General features: G+C 41.2%; 1 protein-coding gene across 1 annotated transcript in view; it reads right to left on the reverse strand.

Moving 5' to 3' along the window:
- Positions 1-27,779, reverse strand: part of ADAMTS2 (ADAM metallopeptidase with thrombospondin type 1 motif 2) — a 190,743-nt gene that overhangs the window by 21,866 nt on the left and 141,098 nt on the right. Inside the window, exons 6-12 of the mRNA XM_052816407.1 lie at positions 17,158-17,314; positions 16,173-16,278; positions 14,370-14,513; positions 12,304-12,436; positions 10,701-10,814; positions 3,614-3,759; positions 1,992-2,167 (exon numbers count right to left, since the gene is read on the reverse strand). Of these exons, the coding sequence (XP_052672367.1) occupies positions 1,992-2,167; positions 3,614-3,759; positions 10,701-10,814; positions 12,304-12,436; positions 14,370-14,513; positions 16,173-16,278; positions 17,158-17,314 (976 nt within the window). The remainder of the gene's footprint in view (positions 1-1,991; positions 2,168-3,613; positions 3,760-10,700; positions 10,815-12,303; positions 12,437-14,369; positions 14,514-16,172; positions 16,279-17,157; positions 17,315-27,779) is intronic.

The raw sequence follows: 27,779 nt of genomic DNA on the forward strand, positions 1-27,779 counted from the left end.
CAGCAGTGCCCAGCGCCCAGCGCTCAGACTTCAGTGAGCTGGTTTCTGACCCAGAAGCCATTGAATTTAATAGAAAAACATCTGATTAGTTTCAGTGGTCTTTGCAGCACACTGCTCCAAAGCCTAAAGCAGAAGCAAAGGTCTGCAGGCCACAGTGTTTTTCCCCTCTCCCTGTGCCAGCAAAGCTATTTCATGAAATTAAGCTGTGAGGCTGTGTGTGTGCCTCTGAAAATCCCAGATTGCACAAGATGGCATGAAAAGAATGAGGGAATCCTGAGAACTGTTTGGGAAGAAAGTCAGGCAAATTAATTACAAGGCATTTGCTATTAACTTCTGGCAGAGTATCCTCTCGCTGGAATGCAAAATGATTCACCCAAAGTGACCCTTCCCCTCCCAGAGATGGGTGCCTGGCTGAGGACAGCTCGGGTGCCCAGTACCTGCCCCTTGCCAGGCCAACCCTGCCCTGGAGCACCCATTATTCAGATGAAGTACCCAGGTTTAAAAACAGCGAGCAATCCACACTCCTCACCAAACAAGTTGAGAATCATTGCCGCCCACCTTTTTGTTTGGTAAAACCTCTTCTCGCCATGTTTTCAACACAACGTGGCAATAGCACGGCAAGAGCCTTCATGGCCCAAATCAGCCAGCTGCACTTTCACTGGCAGTTAAGCAGAGGCGTTAACAGGAAAAATGAACATTTTTGTTCTAAGAGGCGATCTCTGCCGAGATGCCAGAACATCATCCAACCCCACACCTGCCTCTTATAGTGCCAGCAGTGTTTGCAGGAAGACGTAAGAACAAACCCGGTACTTTTCTCAGAATATTCTCCAAGTTCCTTGTAAACTGCAGCTTGGGGACTTCCTAAGTCATGGCTGGAACTTGGTATTTAATAGCTCTTAATGTATTATAGAACTTTCAAGAATTTCTCTAAATAATTTTTAAAACTTTCTAGCATCTGCAACTTCCTGTGGCAATGAATTCCAGTTTAATTATATGCTGTGTGGAAAAGTACTTCCTCTTATTTGTTTTAAATCTGCCACCTGATAATTTTATTTGATGTTCCCAGGCTTGTGTTATGAGAAACTGAATAATCACTCCGTGCTCAGTCTTTTCATGCCACTCACAATTCTGTAACTCTATCTTTTTAATCTAAATCACTGCTTTTTCAGGGTGAAAAGTCCTACTTTATCTAAACTCTCCTCATTCAGAAGTCATTGCTTATGTTTGCTTTATTTGGGCCTTTCTGAGTTCGGCTTTGGGTTTTTTAGCAATGGGGGCAGCAGATGGGCACAACCTGAGCGACACTGGCAGCGTATTTAAAGCGCAGACATGTCATTCAGGTACACAGAAGCAGATCAGTGTTCTCCATCCCTCTCTTGACACTCGCTGAACTGATGTTTCCCTAAAGCTATCCCCAACTCACACACCTTTCTCTTCAGAGCCCACCTTGTGTACAGACCCCTACACATATACACGCTTACCATTTTTTATCCCCATAGCCATTATTGGCATTTATCAACGCCAAACTTCGTTAGCCACATTCAGTCACTTAGTGTCACAAGGTCCTTCTGCAGCTCTCACAGTGGGCCTTCTTATTTTAATTAGCCTGAGTAATTTTGTATCCCCCGAGCAGATTTTGTCACCTTGTTTGCTCCCTTTCCCAGCTTACTGCCACGTTTGCTCAGCAGCACCCATGCTCCCAGCACCCATCCTTGTGGAACACCCCCCCCCATGCAAGACCATTCCCTTTTATCTCATGATAACTCAGTTTAAGAGCAGTTATTGGGGAACAGGGTCCAAAGCTTTTTGAAAATCCAAGTACATTATATGAATTGGATGACTCATACACTGATACTCACTGATCCCTCCAAATAACTCATAACAGATTTGTGAGGCATGATTTCCCTAGAAGAAGTTTTACCCCTCCTTATATAATTTTTGCTTGTTTTTGTAACTGATTTTACTTTTCATAGGAAAAAGGGACCACTCACCATCGACATGCTCATAGGGGAGCCAGTGGTGTTTCGTGTTCTGGTACTCAAAGTAAGGATCCCACTGCCGGCACTGCTCCTCTCTGAAATCTTCAAAGTCCTTAGGACAGTCCTGAGTGTTGCACAGCTGGAACTCGTAGCTTGGCCCCACGCACGTGCGGCCTCCGTTGGCAGGACTGTGGCAGGGAGAGAAACCCATGGTTAGTTTTGCCATTAATGCATGAATCAAATGTCTATCAGATCCTCTGATGAATAATTTAATTCCCAGTCATGTCAGTAGGCACTCGATGAAGCCAGCAATGTATTTCTGATACAGAAAATACGTATTTCCTTAAAAACCCACTGTCGATATTTAGCTCTTAAAAAGCAATTTCTGCAAGTAGAGCCTCAAACCACTTGATGAAGGCAAGAAAAGCCTTTTTCTTGGTGTGGCCCAGGAAAGGAAAGCACAAGCAGATGAAGCGACTCATTCACATTCACCCCCTAAGCCAGCAGCAAATCCAGAAACAGAGCCCAGTTCAATGCTGCATCCCCCAGGCAGACGTGCATCAGATCACTGTCGGATCTGGCAACACAGAGCTCAGGAGTCACAGCTGGGTTTGCACCCTCTTCCAGGAACACAGAAAACATTTTCAATAGTACATTAGGCTTTTCCTACATGAAAATAGATTTTACAACTAAAACTGTGCCCACAATTATAAAGGTCACTTTCATGTTGCCAATGTAATAAAGGCTGAAATTAGAACTGGTATATTTTTTGTTAACAGAACAATTTCCATCAGAAAATGCTGCTTCATAAAAGTTGACTTTTTTTTTTTTAATCAATTATAAGATGAGTTTTAACACTAGTCAAGTTCAATCACTTTATAAACACAAACTGAGAAAGTCAATGTTAAAAATACTCTGTCTGGTAAAATAATTTAATTCTGACTATTGTTTCAGTTCTTGCTGTTAGGATCTTGACATTTTATGATGTCGCAATAAGACAGCAATAATTACACACTTCATATCATTTGTACATACCAATCTATATTAAATGTGGTATACTTCCAGTGTTACTGAAATTAAATCATTCTACATTATCTAGTTAGGCCATATATAAGTTATTGGAGCAAAACTATTCAGTATTACTAATATTGACTTTGGGGAAGGTTCTGATCTCTGGAGCTTTGTTCCAACTTGGAATGAAAACAGTTTGAAAATATTTTAAGACCTTCTTGTTGAAATATCCTAAAAGGTGGATTAAACAAAACCTTTAAAAAGGTATACGCATTTTTTTTAAAAATCCAGCAAATCATTGCCGTTATTTCATACTCGCATATTAAAACAAGACATATATAGGACCCTAAACTTTTACTTATGCTTCATGCAATAGTGTAATAGCACTTTCAAGATCCTTGTAACTGCATAACCAGTTTAATGGATGGATAAACTGAGAAATAAAGATGATTCATGACTTGCTAAGGGCCAAAAGTAGAATTTCTGACAACATATACTATAGGTCAGATTTAACAAGCACCACTCAACATCCTTTACTGCATTACTGCACTAGTAATTTAGCAAGGATTCTCACCATTCATTTGCTCCACATCAGAAAAACATATGGGTGTATGTATACTTACTGTGGATTGTCACACTGCCGTGTCCTATACTTCACGCCAGTGCCACAGGTGCGAGAACAAGAGCCAAACTTACTCCATGCCCCCCAGTGTCCATCCTGCTTCAGGATGTCTGGTGTTAGCCAGATGCAGTGACCTTTAAAGCAATGCTAAAAGAGAAAATTAGACATCAAAACAATTAGATGATTAAATTATACCATATAAGAGGCTGTGGTACAACATTTTAGGCACAAATTCTGGATTTTTTTTCATGTCTCCAGCAGAAAGTAGTGAGACTCACTGTCAGATCGCGCCCATGATACCAAACTCACTCAGATTTTATAAACTTACGCATGTTAAGTATGCACATATATGCTTGCAGGATTCAAGCCTACCAAGTTCGTTAAACTGCTCTCAGCATTACATTCCTTCACCACGTGTCTGCAGCGGTGATTTCAACATAACTAATACGGATTCATTTAAGGGAAATGGCGGAATCCCAAATCTTGGAGGCTACAGGTAAAATTCTGCCCCTGCCATTGCCTGCAGCCACTTCAGGCAGCAATGGCGAGAGCTCCCGCCGCAGCACCATCCTTCCCAGGAGCTCCTAACTCAGCATACGTATTCCTGCAATAAATGCCATCCGCAAAGTGGCATGAAATTAAAGTCAGCTCACATTTTAGACATTAGTGCTATTAAATAAAGAACTCTTGTAGTCTCCCCGGAGTTCTCATACTAAACCTGACCAAAACACCAGGAAGCATTCATTAGGGAACAGCCCTGGACAGTCCCACTTCTGCGCAATTCATCACGCTCTACTAGGCTTTCTCTTTTCTTTTACGTGTTTTTTAATACAGTCATTCTAGAGAGGTTGAAACACATAATTTGCTACATTCCCCAAACCTATAAGGTATTTACACATTTCTTTAAGAGCCTTCATAGCTTCAGTACTGATACTCTCTACTGTCTCCTCTCATTAAAGAAACCCGCCAATGCCTTTCCACCAATTTCTTCAGTCCCCAATCAAGGAATTTTTTCTTAGCTGAAGTCAGGATGAATTCTTCTCAAGGACCACAGATTCGGGCCCTTTCTAGTACTATTTCTGCTTTCCTAAAAGTCTAGTGATGAAGTGCGGGTGCTGGAAAATACTTCCAGCCCAACAAATGACTTTGCATTAGACTGTCGCTGTTTGTCTGCATTAACGGTTAGTGTTGGGATAAGAGCTCTGGTTCAGGCACACAGATGGCTATAACAACAAGTGCAATCAGTCACTTACTTTCCTTAACATTCAAGTCAACAACAACATTTTACACAGCTTAACAAGCCCTGGAACGCAGGAATTTGGCAGGCAGCACAAGCTGAGCATATGGCTAAATGCATGCTGCCAGCAAAAACAAAATCAGAAGATATATAACAGGAGAGCACTCTTAAGCATAGAGCAATTAGTGATACGGAAGACAAATTTAAAAGTGATGGATAATCATTAATAATGCTGAATTTAAAGAGAGAATCATTAGTAAAATGGTGACAAGACACAGCTTACTGATTCGCTAATCTGCTCAATGACTGGCTCTTTATTCATGTAATTTATTTTGGTGCTGATTTGGTTGGACAAGGAATAGAAAAGAGAGTAGAAATTAGGTTTCAACTATTCATTCTTTCTCATGACTTCAAATATTCAAAGTCAAAACCTATGAAATAGATGAGTTACCACAAAGCCAATTATACCAATCCTGCTCCAGAGCCTTAATGGGCAGATTTTTCTTAGCTGTTTGACAGAACAAGAGATAATTCAGCAAAGCATGAAAGAAATGCAAAATGCTAATATGTCCTTTGCCTTCTTCAGTTTTGAAGCTCAGCACTGTACCCTTCAGGGACTGTTTACTTATGGCTTTAGAGAGGTTTGTTTGAACGAACAGTTTGAGTCATCGGGCCCTGTGTAGCAATGGGACCATTCAGAGATGCAGGGGAAGCTGGCAATGCATCAGCTTGTCAATACAAATTTCAGCTGGGCTTGGAAGCAGATGAGATGAGACAGCTCCTGATCTGTGCTTGCTTAAACATTCTTTTATCAGGGTTCTGCATCCCTCAGGTGTAAGTTCCACAGCAATCACTGAATCTGTTTCAAGAGCCACGTAGCGTATGTTCATTATGCGACGATCCAGGATCCAGCCCTTGGACTCCACGGAGGAGAGGGAGAGACATGTGATGTTGTGTTTTCCAATCTCTTTTCCCTGTTTTAGCCAGGAACAGGGGGATGTGGGTTTGCAACAACCACTAATAAACCACCTATTTGACACTGTGACTGGTCCCCGAACTGGAAGGCAAACATGGAAAAGTGTTATTGACTTTGCTGCGTAAAGGAAAGAGCAGCACTGATTTTTACTGGAGAAGCTGGTCATACGCCGATTGTCGGGAAGCTGAGGCAGAGCTATTAGGAGACAAGCATTTGTGTAAAATGAGTCATCCCCAGCTCTGCCTTTTTGTTTGTGGATTAAAAGAAAGGAGCCTACATAAAACAAAATGATTCACAACCAAGTCTTACTCTGTGCAGACCCATGCAAGAAAACGCGTGAGAAAGTAAAACCAGAGATGGAGCAATCTCCAGTGTAATAAAGGAAGCTAGAGCCAACCCTTCCTATTGCTACTACGTTAACTACATAACGAGGTGAAAAAGAGCCAATTTCAACCACTATTCCCTTCATAAACAGGGGGGTTCATTTAAAGAGTGAAGCATATTATAGCAATATTTATTTAAAAATGAGAAAAAAACACCATGGGTAAATGCAAATTATTTTCTTAGTGGAAGACAAGATGACTTCTTGCAGTCTCGCCTATTTTTCTGGCAAACAGGACAGTCCAAAACAAGTGCAATTTCCAGGAGAGGAAGCTTAAATCTCTTGCAGTAAAACATTCCACTGCTGTTTTCAGCAGTTCTTTGAAACAACTGCTGTGGACGCCAAAAAAAGAGCCAGTGTGTTCGTGTGGGCTTAACGCATCTGCAAGTTAATTTTTCAAGAAAAAAAATCGCAGCTCTTTTGTGGATATCTCTACCTATTTTATATTGGGCAGCAACTGGCAACTCTCCTATCTCTCCACCTGACACCCCAGTTTTCTACCAGGTAACCCCTTGTACTGCATCATGGCTGGTGGCCCTCCACTCTCCCCACTCTCCTGAGATCATATCAGAAGAGGGTTGCTTATTTATATTTCCCATCACATGCAGGCTGGCCCGCTCTGCTCCATCTGTTTGAGAATAATTAGTTGTAAGGGATAAACTGAAAGCTCTACCACTAAAGTCTACCCTGAGCCAGTAAAAGTTTCTTCAGTGGAGAAGCAAGTATTCTCACTGTTTCTGTGGTGACTAACACAGCATACACTTACCCATCTGTCTCCTGTCTCTGAGAGAAGCTGAGGTCAGCTTTCTCAGTGCGAAATTATCTGGATTGCTTTGAGTACACATTAGTGTTTTCAGAAACCTTTTTTCTCGGTCCATTTTTCTTCTCAATAATATCTATTTATTTCAGTATTTAATCATTCCCTTCCTTTCCTGACAGACTAAAAAATCTTTCCAAGTTTCACTCAGATTGTCTCATTAGCATGGTGTAAGCAAGGAGAATACCTGCTAGGTTTGCGCTGGATCCTTGGCACATGAGCCAAATCCAAGAGCAACATCAGCTCAGCTGGCAGGGGCAGGTACCAAGCTCTTACCTCTCTCCAAGAAAAGAAACAAAGGAGGCTCAGGTGGTGCAAACCTTTGTGTTAGTCACTGCAGCAAGCAGATGGACTTGAGCATGCGATCTCTTTGCATGAATGACTCTGGGTTTTATTTCTATCCTGTGGAGAGCAGTTAGCTATTTCAGCCGATATAAATGTCTCCCCAAAAGAGTAATAGTTTAAAAAAAGAGAACAACAAAAATTGATGATATATTTGTGAAGGTTGCCTGGCTTCAGAAGCCTGAGGCTAATGGTGGAGCTGACAGAATTGTACAAAGTAAATAAATTATCAACTGAAAGCATATGGGGGTTTTTAATCCACAGAATGCTATGCAGAGTTAAGCTTTGCACAGTTGTGCCTCATCTGCATGGTGTACTATAGCAATTTATGGAGTGTCTTTGACTTAACGCTAAGACTCTGACCCTCCATGTGCTTACCTTTAAACACTGGAGTTATTTCATGGAAGTTAATGTGACCGTTCCGACACAGAAGTAATTGCAAGTTGCTGCATCATTGAAGCTTCACAAAATTGACAGAATCTTCCCTCTTGCTATTGAAAACTCAATCTAGTTTAATAAAATCAGGCTGGGAGCAATATAAAATATTCTATTTCCTTTAGGTTTCTATCAAAATAGTAGGTTTTTTTCTCTGGCTGGGAAGCTCCAGGAGAATATTTTATTTTTCTATCCCTAAAACCAGCAAATGATCAGTTTGCTGCCAATTAACATAACGGTTGTTCAATGTCTCCATTAGCACAAGGAGACTTATTAAAAAGTTTTTGAAATGGCAGAACCTCGCTCTTTTGGCAACTTAGTTCAAATAACCACATGCACAGAAGAGCTTCCATACATTTACATATATTTACTTAAATATACATCTATATTTATGCATACATACACACATATAGACAGCGTTAGAAAGTATAATCTCCCTTTCATTTCTAAGGGTCAGTGCCTAGGTCCAAGACACAGCCTGGGCGTGCAGAGACATGGCCCTTATCAGTGTGCTTGGTGAAAATGTGCTACAGATCTCGTGTCTCCCATAGGTGTTCGTGCCCCTCGATCGTCAGTCAGTAAGGAGGCAGCTGGACTGGATTCTCCTCAATAGCATCTGCTAAGTTTGGGAAAGTGAAGAGACCACTTATCAGTTATCTGAACACCAGGCTTAGGTGAGAACATCTACGCAACACACGCCATGTTAATCTCCCGAACATCGCTTTCATTTCTGGCATTTGGTCCCCTCAGCTGCCGCAGAGCCAGGATGTTTCTTCGACACATCAGCAGAGTTGTGATTGGTTTGAGCTTAAAATAGGCCCTGGGAATTAGTGGTATGAAATCATGAAAACTGCAAGTCTCAAAAGTGGGAAACAAATGGATCTTTTTGAATCAACATCTTTAATTGCTTATGGTTCTATTCTTTTCTTTTCTGGTGTTATTCCAAAGAAAACAGTGGATCAAGTTGGAAGTTATTTTCCTCTTCCTCACGTGCTGATGGGGTATCATGGGAGATGTGTCTTAAAGGAGGCTGCCACACTGAGTCCCAGCTTTGGGCAACACATGCATTTCACGGTCCCCGTCCTTTCAGGTAAGAGTCTCTGGTATTGTCCAGCTCGATGAAGAGAGTGAACAGGGGAAGGCCAAATCAAAGGCAAGGATGAAAAGGAAAGGAACGGATGGAAAAGGACTGATCTGATGCGCCTGTATTAAAAACACCAACAACTAAGAAATACACCGGTCAAATGCTGAGCTCAGATATACAAAGTCAGTTGTTTAACCTTCACAACTCATGCTATTTTTAAAAAAATGTTTAGGTCAGGCTGCTGAGCCTTATCTAACAAAATGGGTTTTCATTTTATATCATTTTCTCAGGTTCTCCTGGAAGGTTGCAGTAAGTTTATTTATCAAAAAACTGGGACAGCTCCTCTGGGAATAAAACAGTCATAGTCCTATCATCTACTGAAACTTCAGACTGTGCACATCCTCTTCTTGCATCTCCACTGAACTAAAAAGCCTGGCTGTCTGCACAGTTTGCTGAAGCCTTGGATCCCAAGTTCCAGTCCAGAGAAAATTTTTACAGCTGAGTTGCATAATATCCTGACAAACTGTTTATAATGGAAGCACTGACAGACCCTTAACTGTATGGTTACAAATTCTTTTTTCTTCTCATTTCTTTTCAAATACTAATATGAATGAATGGCTTGGGGAAGAAGGTGATGCAACAAAATGGAATATAACTATTTTTCTGAGGGTTTCATGAGTATTTTTAACACAAAAATCAAGATATAGAAAAATGAATCCAAAGAAACTGTCTAAGATTTTGGATTGTAATTTAAATATATATATATATTTAAACAAGAAACAAAGCTGTTATAACAGGAATAATATAAAGAAGAGAAAACCAGAAGGGAGTGGTTTATATAGAGCATGACTTGCTCAGGAATTAATTTAGCATTATATTATGTTTTCATAAAAAAAGACATTTCAAACCATAACAGCAGCTGCTAATACAGTTCATTTATCGCATAAATGATGTCATCCACTGGGTTTTACAAAAAATCTTTCCAAGTAGCAACATCTTCCTCTCCCCCTCAGTGACTGCATCCAAAGCTCAGGGAAGCCAGACTTTTTCAGCAGACTTCAAAGGACTTGGAGTTCAGATCCACTATGAGCACAGTGTGACCTCCACAGAAGGATCGCTAAGACCTGGAGCAAGTCCAGCAAGGTGGCTGAGGGGTCGGAGCTGTCTGAGCTCTTGCCACCTCGCACCTTCCCTCCACAGTTCCTCATGCTGCCCTTGACTCTCAGCAAGCCAGCAAATCCACCTCCACAGATCTGCCCTTCTCTCTTCACAGTCCCTCTCTGCCATCACGTTGGCTCTCTCTAGCTGGCACTCAACTCCCACATCCATCCTTTCCCTCGGGGCCACCACAGCAGCCTTAGCTCGGCTGTCATCTCCAGGACCTTACTGCTCTCTCCATCCCCTGCATCAGCGAGGCCAGTCAGCATCACTGCATCATCACTGATATAAACACACACACCCCCCGCCCCGATCTCACAAAAGTCATAGGCGAGTGTAAATTTTCCCATTCTCAGCTCTGCCACAAAGACTTGCCAAGAAGCACAGGGCAATCTGCAGATACTTCCATGACTTGCCTGAGGATGGGGTTTGATGGTCACAGAGCTGCCATGCAGGACACACCAGCCCTGGCCCCTGCCTCCTCCCCTCACGCTGCTCAGCAGCATTCATGAGGCTGCCCCATATTTTAGTGGACTTCAGGTCCTCAAAATAGGTTCTTCTCTTGTTCCCCTTGATTTTAAGGGGAACATCCCCAACTGCACACAAACACACGTGAACACGTGTGAGCGTGTGGGTACACGCAGCACCCGCTCTCACCTTTCCTGGTGCACACATGGTCCCGTCCAGCGGAGGCCCTTTCTTTGTTTTGCAGAAGTAGGGGTTCTCAGGGTGGCTACACCACAGCTGCTTGCAGGGATCAAACGTACGGAACTGAAACACAAGAAAAATCAGAGTGGACGACGCTTGGAGAGAGCTCCCACTGGCAACTGCAATAGAAGCTGCAGCATGGTGGGGTTTTTCCTTTCCTAGCTGTAAAACGCCAGCTGTTATCACTGATTCCTGAGGAACGCTGCGGTGTCTGTGGATTGAGCATATCTGAGCATTCATGCAAAACCATCAGTGACTCTGAAGTAAGATCCCACCTGTATTCGACAGAATAAAGTCAGGCAAAAATAGTTTTACACTAGTGACCAAAGGCAGGCTGGGCAAGGGGGAAACCAGTTCCCCCAGACGGGAAGACACACACTGTCTTTTCTTACAGCTTCTCCAAACGGTGCTGCTTCATTTGGCAAACAAAACAAAAAATTCATGAGTACTCATGGGAGAAGGAAACGAGCTGTTCAGACTGTAGCTCAGCTGTTGCAATCACCTTCTTAGGAGGATGGAAATTTGAGCTCAGGACCCTAATCCAATGAATAAATCGACATTCTACCTACAATGCAAGAGCTTGTATAGGAGAGGATGAGAACCACCCACCACACAATACACTAAAACATGACGTCTGGACATGCTTTTGGCTATTCTTAACAAAGAAGAAGAGAAAGCCTCCATCTCCCCGGCTCTGGAGAACAGCTGTAAGAAAAGACCCTCTTTGGCTGGGACATTCTTCCAAGACAGCACCAGTAGGAATTGTGTCAAGACACAATACTATAGCTGATGCTTTAAAGGTTCTCATCATCTAGAGATACCGCTCAGCACACATATTCCTGCAGATGGGAATGAAAGCAGAAATGTTACGTCTAAGCAGCTACCACACCAGCCGAAAACATTTCTTTCCATTTAATATTTTGTCCTACTTGAGGAGCTGGATGTGGGAGGCGCAGCCCTGCTGCAGAAGACTCTGCTTTCTGAGGCCAATCCACTGCGAATTGCACTAATCTTGCCTTGCTTTAAATTTAGATTTTGTCTCTTGTTTTCCTGGTACAAGAGAGCCAACCATGTCATCAAGAGTCCTTGCAAGTTGCTCTACTCACTGTCACGCTTATTTTCTCATGCTAGGCATCAAAATGCATCATGCTTTCCATAAAATTGGATCATAAAAGCATACTGTCCTGTGTTAGCACTACAAGATGTGCCACCAAATCCATCTCCTTCACATCTGGGTGGGAGTTTTGTAGCAAAATAACTAGCTGCCAGCAATAGGAGGCTCAATAATGCAGCAAGCTTGTTTGCTTGAAGTCTACAGCTATTTGTGAAACTACAGAGTAATTATTTCTGTAACTCCAGTTTAAAAAAAAAAAGACAGAGATACTTAAAATAACATATTTGTCAACATTCAGTTGTTATTCCTTGCTTACAGCTAAGTGGGCACAACATCTTTCCTCGCGGGCTTCAGTACACTGTCCCTATTAAGGACATTTCAGAGACACTTACAAAACTCCTGGATGAGAAATAGCAGAAGCCAAACTTAAGTACTCACAGCTGTGCACATCATGTAGCCCAAACCAAAATCAAAACGGCACTGCTCATTCATGGAGTAGTGAATTCCTGGCAGCTGTGGAAGGGAAGGCCAGTCATGTTCGAAGGGATCATCACGCAGACAATCATAGGAACTGCAACAGGCAAAAATTACAGTAACAGATGGGGCTGTGAGACTTGCACAGTGTTTGTGGTTTCATTGCCTTTTTGTTCCAAACAAAATAGAGCCTACGACTTCTCAGATGCTGGTCGTGAAGAGCAGCTAATATTGCAATTATGCGTACATTAACTTTAACATGGTGTAGCCACCTTTAATGGATTCTATATATATTTTTTCTGAAGCCCTTGCATTGTAATTTCCATTTAGCTTGCAGGTAAATTCCTAACAGTCTCTAGGGTCCTTATGTGAAAGGAATCAAAGGAAGAATCCACATGAGACCAAGAAGAAAAGAAAGTTTAATTAATTTTCCATTTGTGGAATTTTTTACTGCCTGCAACTGTCTTTCAAGTGAAGTTTTAGAAGCAGAGGCCAGGGTAACCATCCGAGATTACCACTAAGCTTGCAGTTTTCCTGCGTCCTTGCCGACAAGCAGCAACTCATTTACAAACGTGTACTTTCCTGCCTGCATTAAATGCTCAAATTAATTCCCTCTATCTGTTTCTCCTGGTAGCTCTCAGCTCCGTCCATAGTTTGTACAAAGTTTCCTTTCTGTGTGATGAAAGATGAGGAGTTTCTCCTCTCCCCCTAAAAAGTGAGGGCAGCCTGTAACTAGCTGTACTAGAATCACATCTAAGTCGTGTGGAGGACAGAGGACTGATGCTAATATCACCAAATGGTTAACACGGTATAATCATTGGTTAATTCAAAGACCAACATGATCGACAGTATCTCTGAAATGTCTCTGAGTTACTTAACAGACATGAGGACACCATACACAAGTCTATTCTGGCAATCATTCAGGTTGCCTTGAAGATACCAATAGCTGAAAGCAGAACTTTGAGGTTAGATTTACTTCAAAGCAAACCATTGTTCTACTTTGTTATAAGATATTTAAAAATAACTGTATTTAAAAGAATGTAAAGCAGCCCTCTTTGGCCAGATGACTTTTATTTAATGGCTGAAGCTCTAATGGATCTTGCTAATTGAAACAATCACACTTCCCTCACAATATTTTTATTCCTTATTGCCATACCTAAGATATCTAAGATAATAAAAATATTGACAAAAAGACTGACTCACATTTACTTCATGCATTTGCTGCACTTTTTCCTACTCATTTTCAGGTTTTGCTAGGTATCCTAGTAGTTTCCCCATATTTTTCTGTACAACTTGCACATAACAAGGGGAAGATTTTTTTCCATAAGGAGCAAAAACATGGTCACAGACATCAGAGTTTGTCAGGGAACTCCAGCGCAGGTCTAGCGCCCAAAGTGTCAGGTTCAAAGGCAAGGCAAGGGACACGGATGAAGCTGTTTAAACAGCTTTTGCATTTAGTGTACTTAAAGGAAAAGTAACAACTGAAGAATTAATTTTAGAACCACACTCTTTCTCTAGATATCTATTAAAGTCCTGAGCACTTAAAGGGCAGAATTTCCTCTTCAGGCAGCACCATCTTATCATGGACAGGTATCATAAGCAACAAATGGCTCTTGAAGCCAAATTTGGTATCTATAAGATAGACACCACACTGCTGGGTAGCATAGGCACTCCTCCAGCTAGAGGTTACATTAGGGAGGGAGGAAAGTTAGCAATGAGATTTGTAATAGTGTCTTCTCATAACTGCTGAGAGGTCACCGTATATACTAGCAATGTCCAGAAAATGAATAGATGTAAATGAAATTAGAACAATTTTAAATGGACCGAAATCAAACTAATTGAGCACTTGCATTATTATTTGCAATTGTTGGGAAAGCATCTCATTCCCAACAGGACAGGGGGGATTCTTCGTTTGTTTTATTCAATCCCATTTGAGTAACTAACAAAAGGATAAAGCACACATGCTAGATGCAGAATTGTTCTTACATGCTTCCTAATCAAAGGAGAGAGGCTGCTTAACAGCTACTCACTGGAGATATCGATTCAGCTCTTGCTGGCTGCAACGAGACCAGTGGAAGCGATGAAACGCAGCTTGCACAAGGGGGGCCATGATGCTCCCCAGGCGGACTTCATCCCCACATCTGTTCCCTTGGCCGTCGTGCTCCATGCCTAAACTGCCCCGCACAAGAGAGAGCCAGCACAGTTACATCACAGGTGAACTCTGAGTGCCCAAGTGCTTCCACGTCCCAAATGTCACCAGTGGTTGATTGCAACAAGGTTCTTAAGTCCCATGACCCTTGTCCACATGAGCAAAGTCATGAGAAATAAGACAGGGTGAGACTGAAGCTAAAGAGCTAGTCTGTAGTGGCTCCCACATAGAAGCATTGACCCTTGAGAGTACCTTCATGAGATTAGCTTAATCCACTTTCAAAACAGACTAAAAATGCCTTCTTTGGACTTCTGTGCACATCCACATTTGTGCATTACTACAGCTAGATGAAGCCATCTCTGTATTAAGGATCTAGTCCACCCTCCAGGAGTATTAACAGAAATTTATTCATGCTCCAACCTGGAGCTATTCAGAAGTTTATCTAACCTTTAAAAAATCACACCTTAGCTTAATTTGAAGTAATTTGCAATTGTAGACAAGTCCTTTGCACGGAAAAAAAAAAAGACGCCACGCTGGAAGCTAGTTTAGACTAGCTGCTGCTATTGCCCAGTAGCAATCCCACATTGTTTAAATGTGAAACAGCCTGAAAAGTGTTGGGTGCTCTCTTGAAAATTACCCCAAGTTACAGATATTTTTAAATTTCTTTTTGGCTTTATTATGAATATGTTTTATCCTTTCCTTTATTAGGATCTTATATTGCATTTTTTGTAAGCACTATTTGACTAACATGGGCAATATCTGTCCATAATTAAAACCAAATTAACAGATTGGGGCTGAATGTGATTTGAGAGATTACAAACATTCCTCAGTGGTATCTCTTTTAAAGCTCACTGTGTATTCTTTTTAATACTAATTCAAAAATTCTGGAATCAAATACCATCTGGGTATCAATACTATGTCCCTGTCTAATTAAGATATGTTTACAGTCATTTCAATAAACTTTAGCAATTTTTTGTTTAAAGCCCTTAATAATTCTGATACAACAAAGCGAAAAGGGCCTGCAGGCTTTCTTAGGGAAAACAGAATAGATTGAAACTGTTCAGAAAAAGCCTTTTGGGAACTGTTGTTCTACCAAAGAGAAAATGGGAAAACAGCGGGTGTTCTCTGCAAACAGGGAAACTAAAACGCTCTGGAAGAAATCAAAGCTCTGACAACTGCTGCCCGGTCATTAGTTCTAATCACATCAATAAGTAAAATGATTGAATTTTTTATATGAAATATATAGAACAGTTGTAACCTCAGTGCTTGGCACCTCATTTCTATACAGTATTTATCCTTTACCAGCAGTAACATATACAGATGATGTGCTTATTTAATATGGATTGTTTTCAAGAATCATGTATTCCACTGACTCAATGAATTCCTATTTCATCATTATGAGTACTTTACATTTCCACCAGGAGACTGTAATGTATCATTCAATCTGCTCTCACAGCAGCCCTGGAAGATATTTTGGTATTCGTTCCTTTTTCCACTTGAAAATACCAAAATATAAAGCTTACTTAAGATCACAAAGAAAGCTTTGAGAGAGCCGAGATCTGAAGCCAGAGCTAACCCTGAATATTGTTTCTTAACATAAATCACATCTTTCCAATGCCATCAGTATTTGTCAGTACCAAAGACATTTTAAGATAGGACACAGGACGTCCACAGTTCTACTCACACATGTCCAGTTTCATGAGCCACCACAAATGCAGATGAAAAACCATCTTCATGGTTGAGAGTGCAGCTTCGAACAGGATGACACATTCCAGTGACTGGAGCGTAGCCTGTGAGAAATAGCAAGTATTCCAGAAAATGAACAAGCACGGAAAGGCAATGTGGTGGAAGCTCTAGGACAAACATCTCTCTTCTGTTGTGACACAAATAGAGTTGAAGTGGTCCTCTTAAGAGACTTCTGCACCTAAACATTTAGTAATGTGCTCCCTCATCTATGGAACAGATGAAACCAGCCTGTTGAACAAATTAAAACTATATTCCTGCCTCACCAAGAAAACTGTTATCACCCCTAGGACCATCCTGCAGTTGCCTTCTCTAAGTGTATGAGGCAACAGGTGAAAAGGACACCACGTGCTGCTGCGTTAGAGCTCACGAGGAGCTCGGTGCAGTTCCAGCCCTCAGGGCACGGGCGAGCAAAGCCTCAGCCCTGTGCTGACAGCAGATCTGGCCAACCCAAAAGGAACCGGAAAGCTCTGAGATTTATCCCCTCCAGTGAACAAACCTGATCTCACAGGAGGCAGAGCTCTGAAAAAAGGAAAAAGTGGACAGCACTTGGCCGTCCTGTTCCAGACCTCTCCATAACAAGATTTCTTGGCAATCCTGCTGGAACACAGCAACAGCTTTGGAGACTTTTTAAACACAAAATCTATTCTTTAATCTTTGGGCATTTTCAGGACTGTTTACATACGGATCCCACTTTCCTGGCTTCAGTAAAAGCAAAGAAATGATCCAATAAATAATCCCACCAGTAAGAAAGGATAAAATAATAAGAAGTGAAGAAGTTACAACTGAAAATGGCCCTATGCAGAGCTCTTGGGGAAAGAAAACGTTGACCAAAACTAAGCAAAAGATACACAATTAAACTTTGCATGACTAGCCTTGCTACGTGATAAACACAAATGCAAAACAAAACCTGATACACATCTTACCTTGCATGCCAGATGGACCAAAATCCTGCCTTGTGAGAAAGATCGCGTGGTCATGATATTCTGCGTGTCCAGTGTCAGGTTTTTGTTGCAAGTAGGCCCAGCGACACACATTCTCCAGACTTTGCGAAGGGTTCCCAATCTCTATCAGACTCATAGACTGCACACGCGCAAGAAAAAAAGACACCAACAGTTATTTATTAAAAGCTTGGGTATTTTTTTTCCCAACTTGTTCAGGCACTTGACTAAACATCCCATTTCCATTAAAAGTCTGTTCTTAATAAAGAGACAATTACACTTCAGAAACAAATTTTACTGCATCAAGAAAGTAAGAAAATAGCTACAGTTCATGGTTAGATTAAATGCGATTTCCATGTTTAATGAGGTCTAAGATATAACAAAAGAAAAATAAAAAGATAGAAGAAAAATAAAAAGATGGGTATTTTAATGACAAAACTGATATTGTCATGAAACTGAGCTGTTAGGGCTGTTTTGTCAGACCTTTGAACACTACTGGATGCTCTGTAAGTGTAAAAACTAAGTGTACTTTTTTCAGCTGTACTTGAATCATTACTTTCAGAAACGGACTTGCCCAATGACTGTCTTTTAAAGTGCATTTTCTTTATCCCATTCCATATCTGAAGATTGTTCCAAAGCTAGCACACGTAACTTTCCACTGTGGTATGCCATTCTCCCTATAAACTACACGTTACATGGGTGGTGCGCAGACATGGCTTAGCCGACTCAAATAAGCTGACGTATATTAGGTGCAGTGCAAAGGACAATTCTCTTGAACAAGAAAGAGAAAAGGTATTTTAAAATCCAACTACTACATTTGCCTTTTTTTTAAAATAGTACTATCTTAAGAATTCCCAGCTAATTCTACTTAATACTGTGCATTACTAAGACTTAAGAAAGCTTATTGTATGTGAGATGCTATTAAATGTATGACTAATTGATCCATCCCAGGCCTTCCAGGATTTGCAGGAACTACATATGTGAACCCTGGCTTTTCATTTGCAAAAATTATATTACCATGACAACACTGTAATCATAACACAAACCACTACAATTTAGATACTATACTGTACTGTAAGCATTTGTCATTCCAAAATACTTAATGTAGAGCAAAACCTAGCCTGGGCCAAAAATAAGAGAGAAGTAATATAGTTCATGTTTAAATACAGATGTATTTGATGTGTCCTCTAATTGAGTGCATGATGGAGTACAGAGTATTGACTACATGAAAAAGAAAATCCTCAAAGGGTTGTGGAAGAACAACTGGAATTGATAAATGAAAAGTCTGCCAAACTGAGGTCTGATTTTGGCAAAAGTGGGATATTACAATTCTGCAAATGTTCAGAAAAACAAATTAATAAACCAAATAGAGGCACAGTTTGGATTCTGATACCACTGTGGAATGAAAAAGTTGTAATATAATCCCACGCTGGATCATACTGCTTCCAGCCATAATTCCCTTGGGAATTGAACTAATAACCGTATTTAAACGGTGGGACAGTCGTGGTGCCTTTATTGCATCTTCGTATATTTGTAAGAACAGACTTAAACAAACTTTGAGTGACTATTACAGGTAAAATCCCAGCTCTTCAAGCAAAAATCCTATTCAGTTAAATAAGGTTCGACCATTGTTGAGGTCCTTAATAACATCCATCAGTGCTAAAACAAAAACAAACAAGCAAACAAACAAAAAACCTATCTGTCATCTGCACCTTGTTCTCATTTCTCCGAAGCTTCACAATCCCTTCAAGGAGCTCAGTGAGAAATCTTACTGCAAGATTCAAAAACCAAAGAATGCTGTAAAATGAAGTTGAGAAATCTCAAGTCACGTGGATCGTTTGCTAATAGTTCTTTGTCTCATAATGACCTTCTTCTGCACATTCTACCAAATGAAAATCATCACATCTTATAAGATGCATCAATCAGAAAACAAACAAAAAACACACACTATCAACATGTGCTTTGTTTAGGGGTATCTGAATATTTGCAAAGAAATCTCTGCATGATCAGCAAACAAGCATAGAATATAAAAAAGTCAGTCATTTCCAAATAACCACTGTTTTATAGCTTTCCTCTGTCATATGCCACCTCCTCCTTCCCCGCTAAACTGAAACCTTGCCAGTGGACTCCAGCACAAAAGCAAACGATTGGTCTCTGAATGAACCAGCACAGCAGCTTGCAGCACTTTTCTGATGAACGTCTGGTCTGCCAGAGACCAGATCAGTCTGCCGCAGCATACCCAGCAGCTCCCATGGTTCAGGCACTGCGTTGGCACGTGGCATGAATCGACAACTGTTTTCACCGTGTACTTAAGTCCACTCTGAGAGCAAACCCACTGGTTCAGTCCAAGAGCATCTCAGTGCTTATTTATCAAAACAGTGATTTTAGAGTTTGTCTTCAAGCGAATGAAAGGAGGACCAGCTGGTTAATGTGGAGCATTGTGGGGTTCTTTGCCTCCAACACAATGGGAAAAATGAAGAAAATCCCTTTGGCGTAAGAGGGGAAACTGAGAATACACAAGTCTATAAAACACATTTCAGCTGACGACCTGACTTCTTTGCCAATGACACAATTTTAACATCAGAAGTGTGGCAACTGTAAAATTGAGCCTTACTGCTGTTTAAGTTGAGAAACAAGGCATCCAGTAGGAAGTCAATTATTTTAAGTGTCCAAGTGCTACAGATATAAATAGCAAGTCGAGGTCCTGTGTCAGTGAGGAGGACTTTCAAAGAGTAAGAGGAAAAACTCAGTCTACCTGCTGAGTACTCAAAGTCCACCAAGCACTCAAATCATCTGGCCACTAATCCCTTGTCTTTCTTCACTGTAATGCAGCAGCCTGAAAAGAGAAACCCACTTGATTCCTAGCAAATTTTCACCCAAATTCCCACTTTCTGCAATTTGTCAAGGACTTCCAAATCAGAAAGTACTCCAACAGTACTAACAGCAAATACTGCACGGCCAGGGAACCGCTGATCTGGGGTCCAAGGCAACCTCACTGTGCTATGCAATTGCACTGGTTCACACCAAAGAACCACGTAAGCCATGGTCCTCTCCTGATAGTAGGCAATGGGATGCCCAGGGAAGGGAATTAGAGGAGTGCAACTATAGCATAGTATTTCCCTCCAGATAACCTCCTAGGCACCAGTAGTGTTCGGATCAGAGATTTCCTGAGCCAGACAGGTCTTCATATCGCATTTTTATTCACTTTTCCAGCTGCCTCACCTTTACAGACAAATGCTGCTGTCCTGCAAGAAAGAAGCTTAGGAAATCATGGGACCAGGCACAGCTTGTTACTAGGCAGGGCAGATGGAATATGTTTTGGAAGGATGTTGTCCAAAAATCTACTCTTGTTGAGATATCAGATAACGGTTGATAATATTTTCTGTTGGAAGTCAATGGGGAGCTTTCATCAGACTCAGAAAAGCACAGCCCCTCATTAAATGGACAAAGTGAAAGGAGAAAGAGGAAGAGATGAACTGTGTACAGTAATAAGGACTGTAAGTAAAGGTAAAATCCCTTTGTCAGACTGCAAACAGAGAAAGTTGGGGGGCTAGCAGGCTGCTTATGGAGAAGAGGTGTAGGTGTTACTGTTGGCCAGCAAAGGGCCCACACTGCCAGGAACATGCAGGTCCTGCAGCTGGCTGGGAGTTCGGACCTGGCTGGGAAGGACCTCTTTCCAAACAGGACAGCAGGCCTGTGGAGAGCATTACTCAGCTGATCAGCAGGAAAACTGCCAATGGAAAGAGAAACTTTCCTTCTCACAGCAAGAAAAGCAAAAAATCTGTGGCCATTTCAGAGAACTGCTGATGGAAACAGATGGACATGTTGGCCAAGAAGTGGAAAGGCCTCGGCTGGGAGAACATCCCCCATGCGACGAGACACCACAGAGGGTTACGAGGACAGTTTGCCCTAGAGAACCAGCCGAGATCCTTGCTCTGGGAAGCTCAACATCTACTAATGGCTTCCACTTTCCTTCTTTTTTGATTCTGCCTTCATTTCTTTTCTAGTCCCTTCTTTCTTAGATGGAAGCAGCAGAAAAAAATAAACAAAACCAGAAGACAACCGAGTTGCAACTACCACTCATACAAAAAGGCAAAGCAGGGCAGTAAGAAATGATTCAAAGTCATTACTACATAGATCCAGTTGCCTTTGAGCCTTCTTTGCTACCTGTCTTGTCTTTTGGGAAGTTATCAGTGTGATGTTCAGTTCTCTTCAGTTATGAAGACACTGAAGAACAAGTCATTTATGAAGCTGACTGGAAGGTCCTTCAAATACTGGTGGAGATTGTTTGGAAAGTAAGAAATATGTCAATTTTTTTTTTCTTTAACAATTTCAAATACAAAGTTATCCTAGAAGAAAACTGCAAGTTTAGTCTATATTCTACCCAAACTTTTCAAGAACATTCACGTTGCCAGTACCCGTGAAAGACACGCTGGTATCATACATAGAATGGCAGCTTTCCTTAACTAACCGTCTTATTTATCTGCCATTTAGCATAACTGGGTACAATTTTGCAATGGTGTTGATGAGCAGGTACTTGATGACAAGAACATTAAAAATTTAGGCTGGTCAGAAGCTTGCTGGAAAAGGACCTTTCCTAACTCATCCATTAGGTGGTGCTCCAAGAGTACCAACGGAGAAGGCTTTGCTGCTCTTCAGTAGCTCCAGAAGGAGCAGAAATATGCTTAACTTGATAGGCTTCAAACTATGGTAGCAAAAGTTGGACCACAGCAGTGCACACATTCAGGAAACAATTTAACATATGACTCTCCCTTCTTGAATGTGTAAAGTCTCTGCAAAACACACTGTTTACATTGCTTCTACTTGGCACTTCTATTGTTCATTGTATATTGGATTAGATCTTCTATATTATTCTCTCATCCTGAACAAGACAAGCAAAAAATAAATACAATTATTGAGTGTCCATGGTAACTGAACTAAGAAAAATAGCTCATTCAGCAAATTGTCATTTTGCATTCAAAGGATTTGGAAAGCTTTCTTATGGCAGCAGTTTGTAAACATTTTTCAGTCTCTAATTCCGTATAAATGTAAGCAGCTCAGGAATACAAAGTAGTGTTTATGCTATCAGCCACCTCTACACTCTCCAAGGTCCCAACAAAACACACTGGGAAATTATAAGCTATGAGTCTAATATATAAATAAGGCAATTTAACAATTTACCCAGATAAAAAACAAGAGGGACAGTATCTCCTCTCAGCTTTATCCCCACCCTAAACATATGAAAACAGTAGGTTCTGGCCTCGCAACTCAGCCTGTGCAAAATTGGTTACTGGAGATGGCCAAAGGCTGGGGTCAAGAACTCCATCTTCAGACACATTTGTATAGCACATTGCAAGATCAGGGCTTGATTCCTGCTGATTCTTTCAGGTCTTCTGCATCTACTAATGTCAGTGGAAAACTAAGATACTCAACGCACATTAGTGACCTTCTAATACAAGGAGACGCTGGAGAAGGGGATCTCATCAATGTATATAAATACCTATTGGGAGGGAAGTAAAGACGACTGAGCCAGAGTCTTCTCAGTGGTATCCACAGAAAGTACAAGAGGCAATGGGCACAAACTGGACTATAAGAAATTCCATTTAAATGCAAAAAAAACCCCTGTAAGAGTGTTACTGTAGTTTTACCGTAAGAGTGGCCAAACATTGGGAAAGGTTGCCCAGAGAGGTTGTGGAGTCTGTGTCTTTGGAAATATTCAAAACCCAGCCAGACAAGGTCCCAAGTCACCTGCTCTAGGTGACCTTGCTTTGAGCAGGGGGGGTGGATTAGATGATGCCCGGAGGTCCCTTCCAAGCACAGCTATTTTGTGACCCTAATGTACAGCTAACAACCTCCTTGCATTGTCAGGCACAACTACTCTCAGCCAGAGTCTTTGCATCTTCCCAGGACAAGCAGAGATAACGTGAGCACTCATCCCTTTCCCTCCAAACATGGTCAACAGCAAAATGCTAAGGACGAACACCAGATTTAAGGGATAAACCTGGCATGTCCTTCCATCTCAGCTGTGTCACCTGTGCCACGCTCTGGGAAACAGAGAAAAGAACCTGGCTCAGACCAAACCACTGTCTTCCACCCTGGCTGAACTGAGAACATCTTCCCTGCTTGCATCAAGCTCAGACACGAAAAGGTCAGGTGGCAGAGTTAAAGAGAGCACCATTTTATGAAAAGATCGAAGGTAAAATCTAGTCCCAAACAAAGGCAGCAGGTGCTTTACTAATATCTCAGACACACACAACTGAAAAATCCTTCTCAGTTGAACAGTGCTGTCCTGTGAGATTGTAGGCATTCACCCCATACTACCTTCTTCCTGAACTGCCATCTTAAAGCCATTTGGGATTTCTTCCCTCCCCTAATCTTCTTCAAAGGCTCTCTGCTTTGGCGGTCACGTTCCTCTTTCAATTTGACCAAGTTAACACATGGCCAGATTACAACCACTTGTTCTGGGACCAGCTTTGGTTTATAGGTAACATGGGTTTTCTCTCCCTGCTGGTTGCCATCCCAGATGCAGACAGAGCAGACACAGCATCCCTCAGCCTATCCCACCCTGTTCCAGTCTGAATGTGGGTGACTTGAGCTGTGCATGTTGCTCCAAAGGAGAGTTCAGGGGTGTCCTGCACTGCCACGTTCACATTTCCCAAGCAATAACCCCCATAAATCCTCAGGTGGCTGCATTTATTGAAACCCCTGCAGTTCCTGCAAAAGGTTGGGTTTTTTTCATTAGTAACTGTTTTAATTACACCCATCCCAGCTAACGTGTGTGCTTTTCTCTGCCGCTGTGCGAGGGCAGCTCATCTGCACACAAAGTCACCATTGTCGATGGACAGAGCATGGGGCTGGAGCCAGGAATTTATGAGGTCTTATCCCCAGCCTGCCAGTGGCCTTCCGTGTGGCCTTGGAAAATAACACTTAACGTCTTTGTTTTTTTAGCTGTAAAATGGGAATAATAATTTTTATTCATCCACCTCAAAGAGGTGATGAGAGGATTTTATGCAGTGCTCAGGATTTAAATGTTTCCAAACAAATTTTATAATAACCAGTCAGGGTTTTTAAAACCATTCTCAGCTCATCTCTTGCCACCTCCTCTGCACTTGGTGATAGTGGTTGCTTTGCTTATTCCTCTGAGTATTCTAGAGCTAGCTGGATTACAGAGCCGTTACAACCAAAAATAGGTCTAAATGGAATAATTTGCCCAAACATCAAATTATATTCATCTCAAATGTATCTGCAGTTTCCAAAATTTGGAACCAATCTTCCTCCTACTGAAGTCAAAAAGGCAGAAGCGAGCCAGCTCATCTTTTTCCCATTTGAAGAAAAATGCACCGCACGTACCCTGTTTACTTATTTGCAGTATCCCATCACATGAAAAAAGCCTGTGACTTCGGGACTCAATGTAAAGGAAATGCAGAGAAATGCATGGCAGCTTTCAAAGCCACCGCAAATATGGACCAGCCTTTGCAGGATACATTTTTCTGTCCTATTGATGGAATTGGTAAATGAGTGGGCAGCAGCCAGGCGTAGTCGAAGCCTTCATATCAGCCCCTCTGGTATATCAGATAGCGTTGTTCATTTGTTTGAAGTACTAAGAGAAAAGTGGGGAGTCAGGAAAGGTCTGGTAGCTTCGGCACACCTATCCCAGACACAGCAGAGCCACACGCTGCCCCCTCCTCAAACACACCACCCAGCCGGCATCCAAGCCTGGTGCTCCTTGGCACGTCCAAACCTGCCATACCCTCAGTCTACGTCCAGAGGTGATAACTTACACAAAGTGTTAATTCAGTAAAACCATGTCAGATCTTTTGAATTTGCCCCTGAAGTAATTTCAACATGGGATCACCAAGGAACATCTTCCATTTTTTTCATCTTACCATGGCAATTAATGCAATTACTGAAATTATTGAAACTTTTGAATGTACAGTTGCCTGTGTTTGAAAATATTAAAAAATAAGTGCATTTCAAGGAGTGGAGTACCTTCAAGCAAGAACACTGAAAAGCTGGTTGCTATGCAACTCAAGTATTGTCCATATTATTCTTATCAACAGATGACATTGTATAAAATAATATAATCCTCTTTAAAAAAATCCCACAATACAGTAGAAGGTTGTTCAGGGGTGGAGAATTGGCAATAGCTCAGAGTGCTGTCACAAACCTGACATTGATGGTACATACTTCATCAACTATAATGTAGTTATTATGATTATTTAAATGGCACCCTTGATAATATATAAATTGTCTACAGTGAAGCAAATGAATCTGAAGATATCAGCTACACGCTTTCAAAAGAAATGCTTACTCAAACAAGACTGGGATAATATTTTCATATTGTGAAGCCAACCAGGCTGCTTCATTCATGCACTGCCTTAACTTGTACATGCGCCCTTCCTTTTATTATGTACTTGGAGTACATATTCCTAAAAATTGCTAGTGCTGGTGTGTGGCACAGTAAAATATTGAAGGCTTTGTTCTAATTCCTCAGAACAGGTTCAGATAGTAAGAACTACACACCTTTTCTCTCTGCTTTTCCACTGCTAAATAATCCCAACCCTCCGAAGAGAAACCTCCTCACCTTCTACTCCCTGGTACTAGTCCTGTGATCAGGAGCTTTAAAAACATGAACATAAAAAAAATGTATTCTTATACAGCCAGGGCATGCTGGCCCCCACACCATCAGGTGGAGGAGCTCTGAAATGATACCTTTTACATTCATTTTACTTTTTTCAGAAAGCCATAAATTCCCTTTCATGTAAATAAGAATCAGATACAGAAATGCAAGAAAAATTATCTTCATGGTTATTTAAGGCAAGCTTGTGGTACTAGAATTATTCCATTTTATGCCCTGCTGAAACCAGCAGGATAACTCAGGAGCTAAAACATCGTCCACTGCAGATTACAGATCTAGAATCCAGAAGTAGACTATCCACAAGCAGATTACATAGTGCTACATGCAATGGCTATTTTTGTGATGTGGCCAAAGACCCACCATGAAGTGGTTTCCGTGCTCCACCCCACTCTCTAAAGAAGGTTAATATGAAATTGATAACTTTCAAATTATCAATGGACAATGCTTTATTCTTCACAAGAAAATAAAGATTCTTAAGGTGAAATTAGGTCTACTGTAGCTATTGTCTGCCGTCAGAAAAATGGCAGAAGTTATCAGAGTTTGGACTGGTGTGGATCTATAGGGCTAAAGATGGACAAGCATAACAATTATGAAATACTTATGAAATAAGGACAGCAAAGAAGTGACTAGCCCATGTGCTAATTCTGCTGGTGTCTACCACTACTGCAATATCAGATTTTTATGAGAATTATTAGTCAATCTGCAATCCTCAAATTGCTGTCATTACAGCAATCACAAGGATATTTCATTTATTTTGTAATTTAATGTTAACTACAGGCACCATGAACTTTTGATTACAAAATGGCATATGTGACCTTTTTTACCTTTTATTTTAGGACACACATCTGATTAAGCTTATCCAAAACACATAACTACATCATCATCTACATCACTGCAGGAAGAGCAGAGATGGATCGGTGCATTTAGTTCTCAGATGGGGAAGCTCCAACAGAACAATTTATCCCAAATCCACGTAACTGGTCTCCAGCAGAGTCCAGACTAAAACTCAGAGCTTCCTCATTTGCACCAGGGAGGAAAAATCTTAGCTGGTGTCGAGCAGGGTAAACTGGTAAATGTCAGTGGAGCTTCACCACTGACGCCATCTGTGCTGGCTTTTCACTGATAGCATTTCAGCAACTTGCATGAACATACACAGAGTCTTCCAGAGGCCAGGTTTATTACATGAACAAGCAAATACCAGCAACTCCAGTCACAGAAAGGTACATTAGATTTTAACACTCTGCTTTGAGCAGCTGGGCACACTGCTGTAGTAGAGAGCACTAAAATCATGCGTCCTTAACCAAAGCATTTATCAACATACTTGAAACACCCTGTTCCTGTTTCCATGGAATTTGATGTTGATTTGGCAAAAATAGGACATAGGTACTGAACGGTTCAATACTTTGAAACCATTTAGCATTTCATTCCTCTTTACCCAAATTTGCCTGTAGAGTAACCCCTTCCATAGAAACAGCGAGAGAAAGAACACTTGGTATTCTTAATTACAGATCTGATCTGCAGAGCTCTTGCCTTCTGGCCCTTATTCCACAGAACTCGCACTTAACTTTAAGCACATGTGTCCCACTAACGTTAAGCACAAGTTTAAATGAGTTCTTGGAATGAGGCTGTCGCCCTCAGCGTCTTGCAGAACTGATCTTGTGTTTATTGTTACTTACATAGTTCTACCACAACACCTCGTGTTTTCTTTAGGAGCCAAAATGTTCACTAAGTTTCATGGTTTATTCCAAACAAATGTGGAAAGATAGACTGCCAGAGCTAAGCAGCAACTTAAAATGACACACGAAAACCCAGGAGAAATTGAAATTATTTGAAATGTGAAGTTCAAATGATAAACATATATAAACATAAAAGTTCGTTATATTCATAGACTGGTAAGGACAATGTATGAATTAAAATACAAACCCCATACATGTCACCAGTAACTACATTGTTCATAAAAGAATGAAGT

This window comes from Harpia harpyja, chromosome 20, assembly GCF_026419915.1.
Source record: "Harpia harpyja isolate bHarHar1 chromosome 20, bHarHar1 primary haplotype, whole genome shotgun sequence".
In the NCBI taxonomy this organism is placed as follows: Eukaryota; Metazoa; Chordata; class Aves; order Accipitriformes; family Accipitridae; genus Harpia; species Harpia harpyja.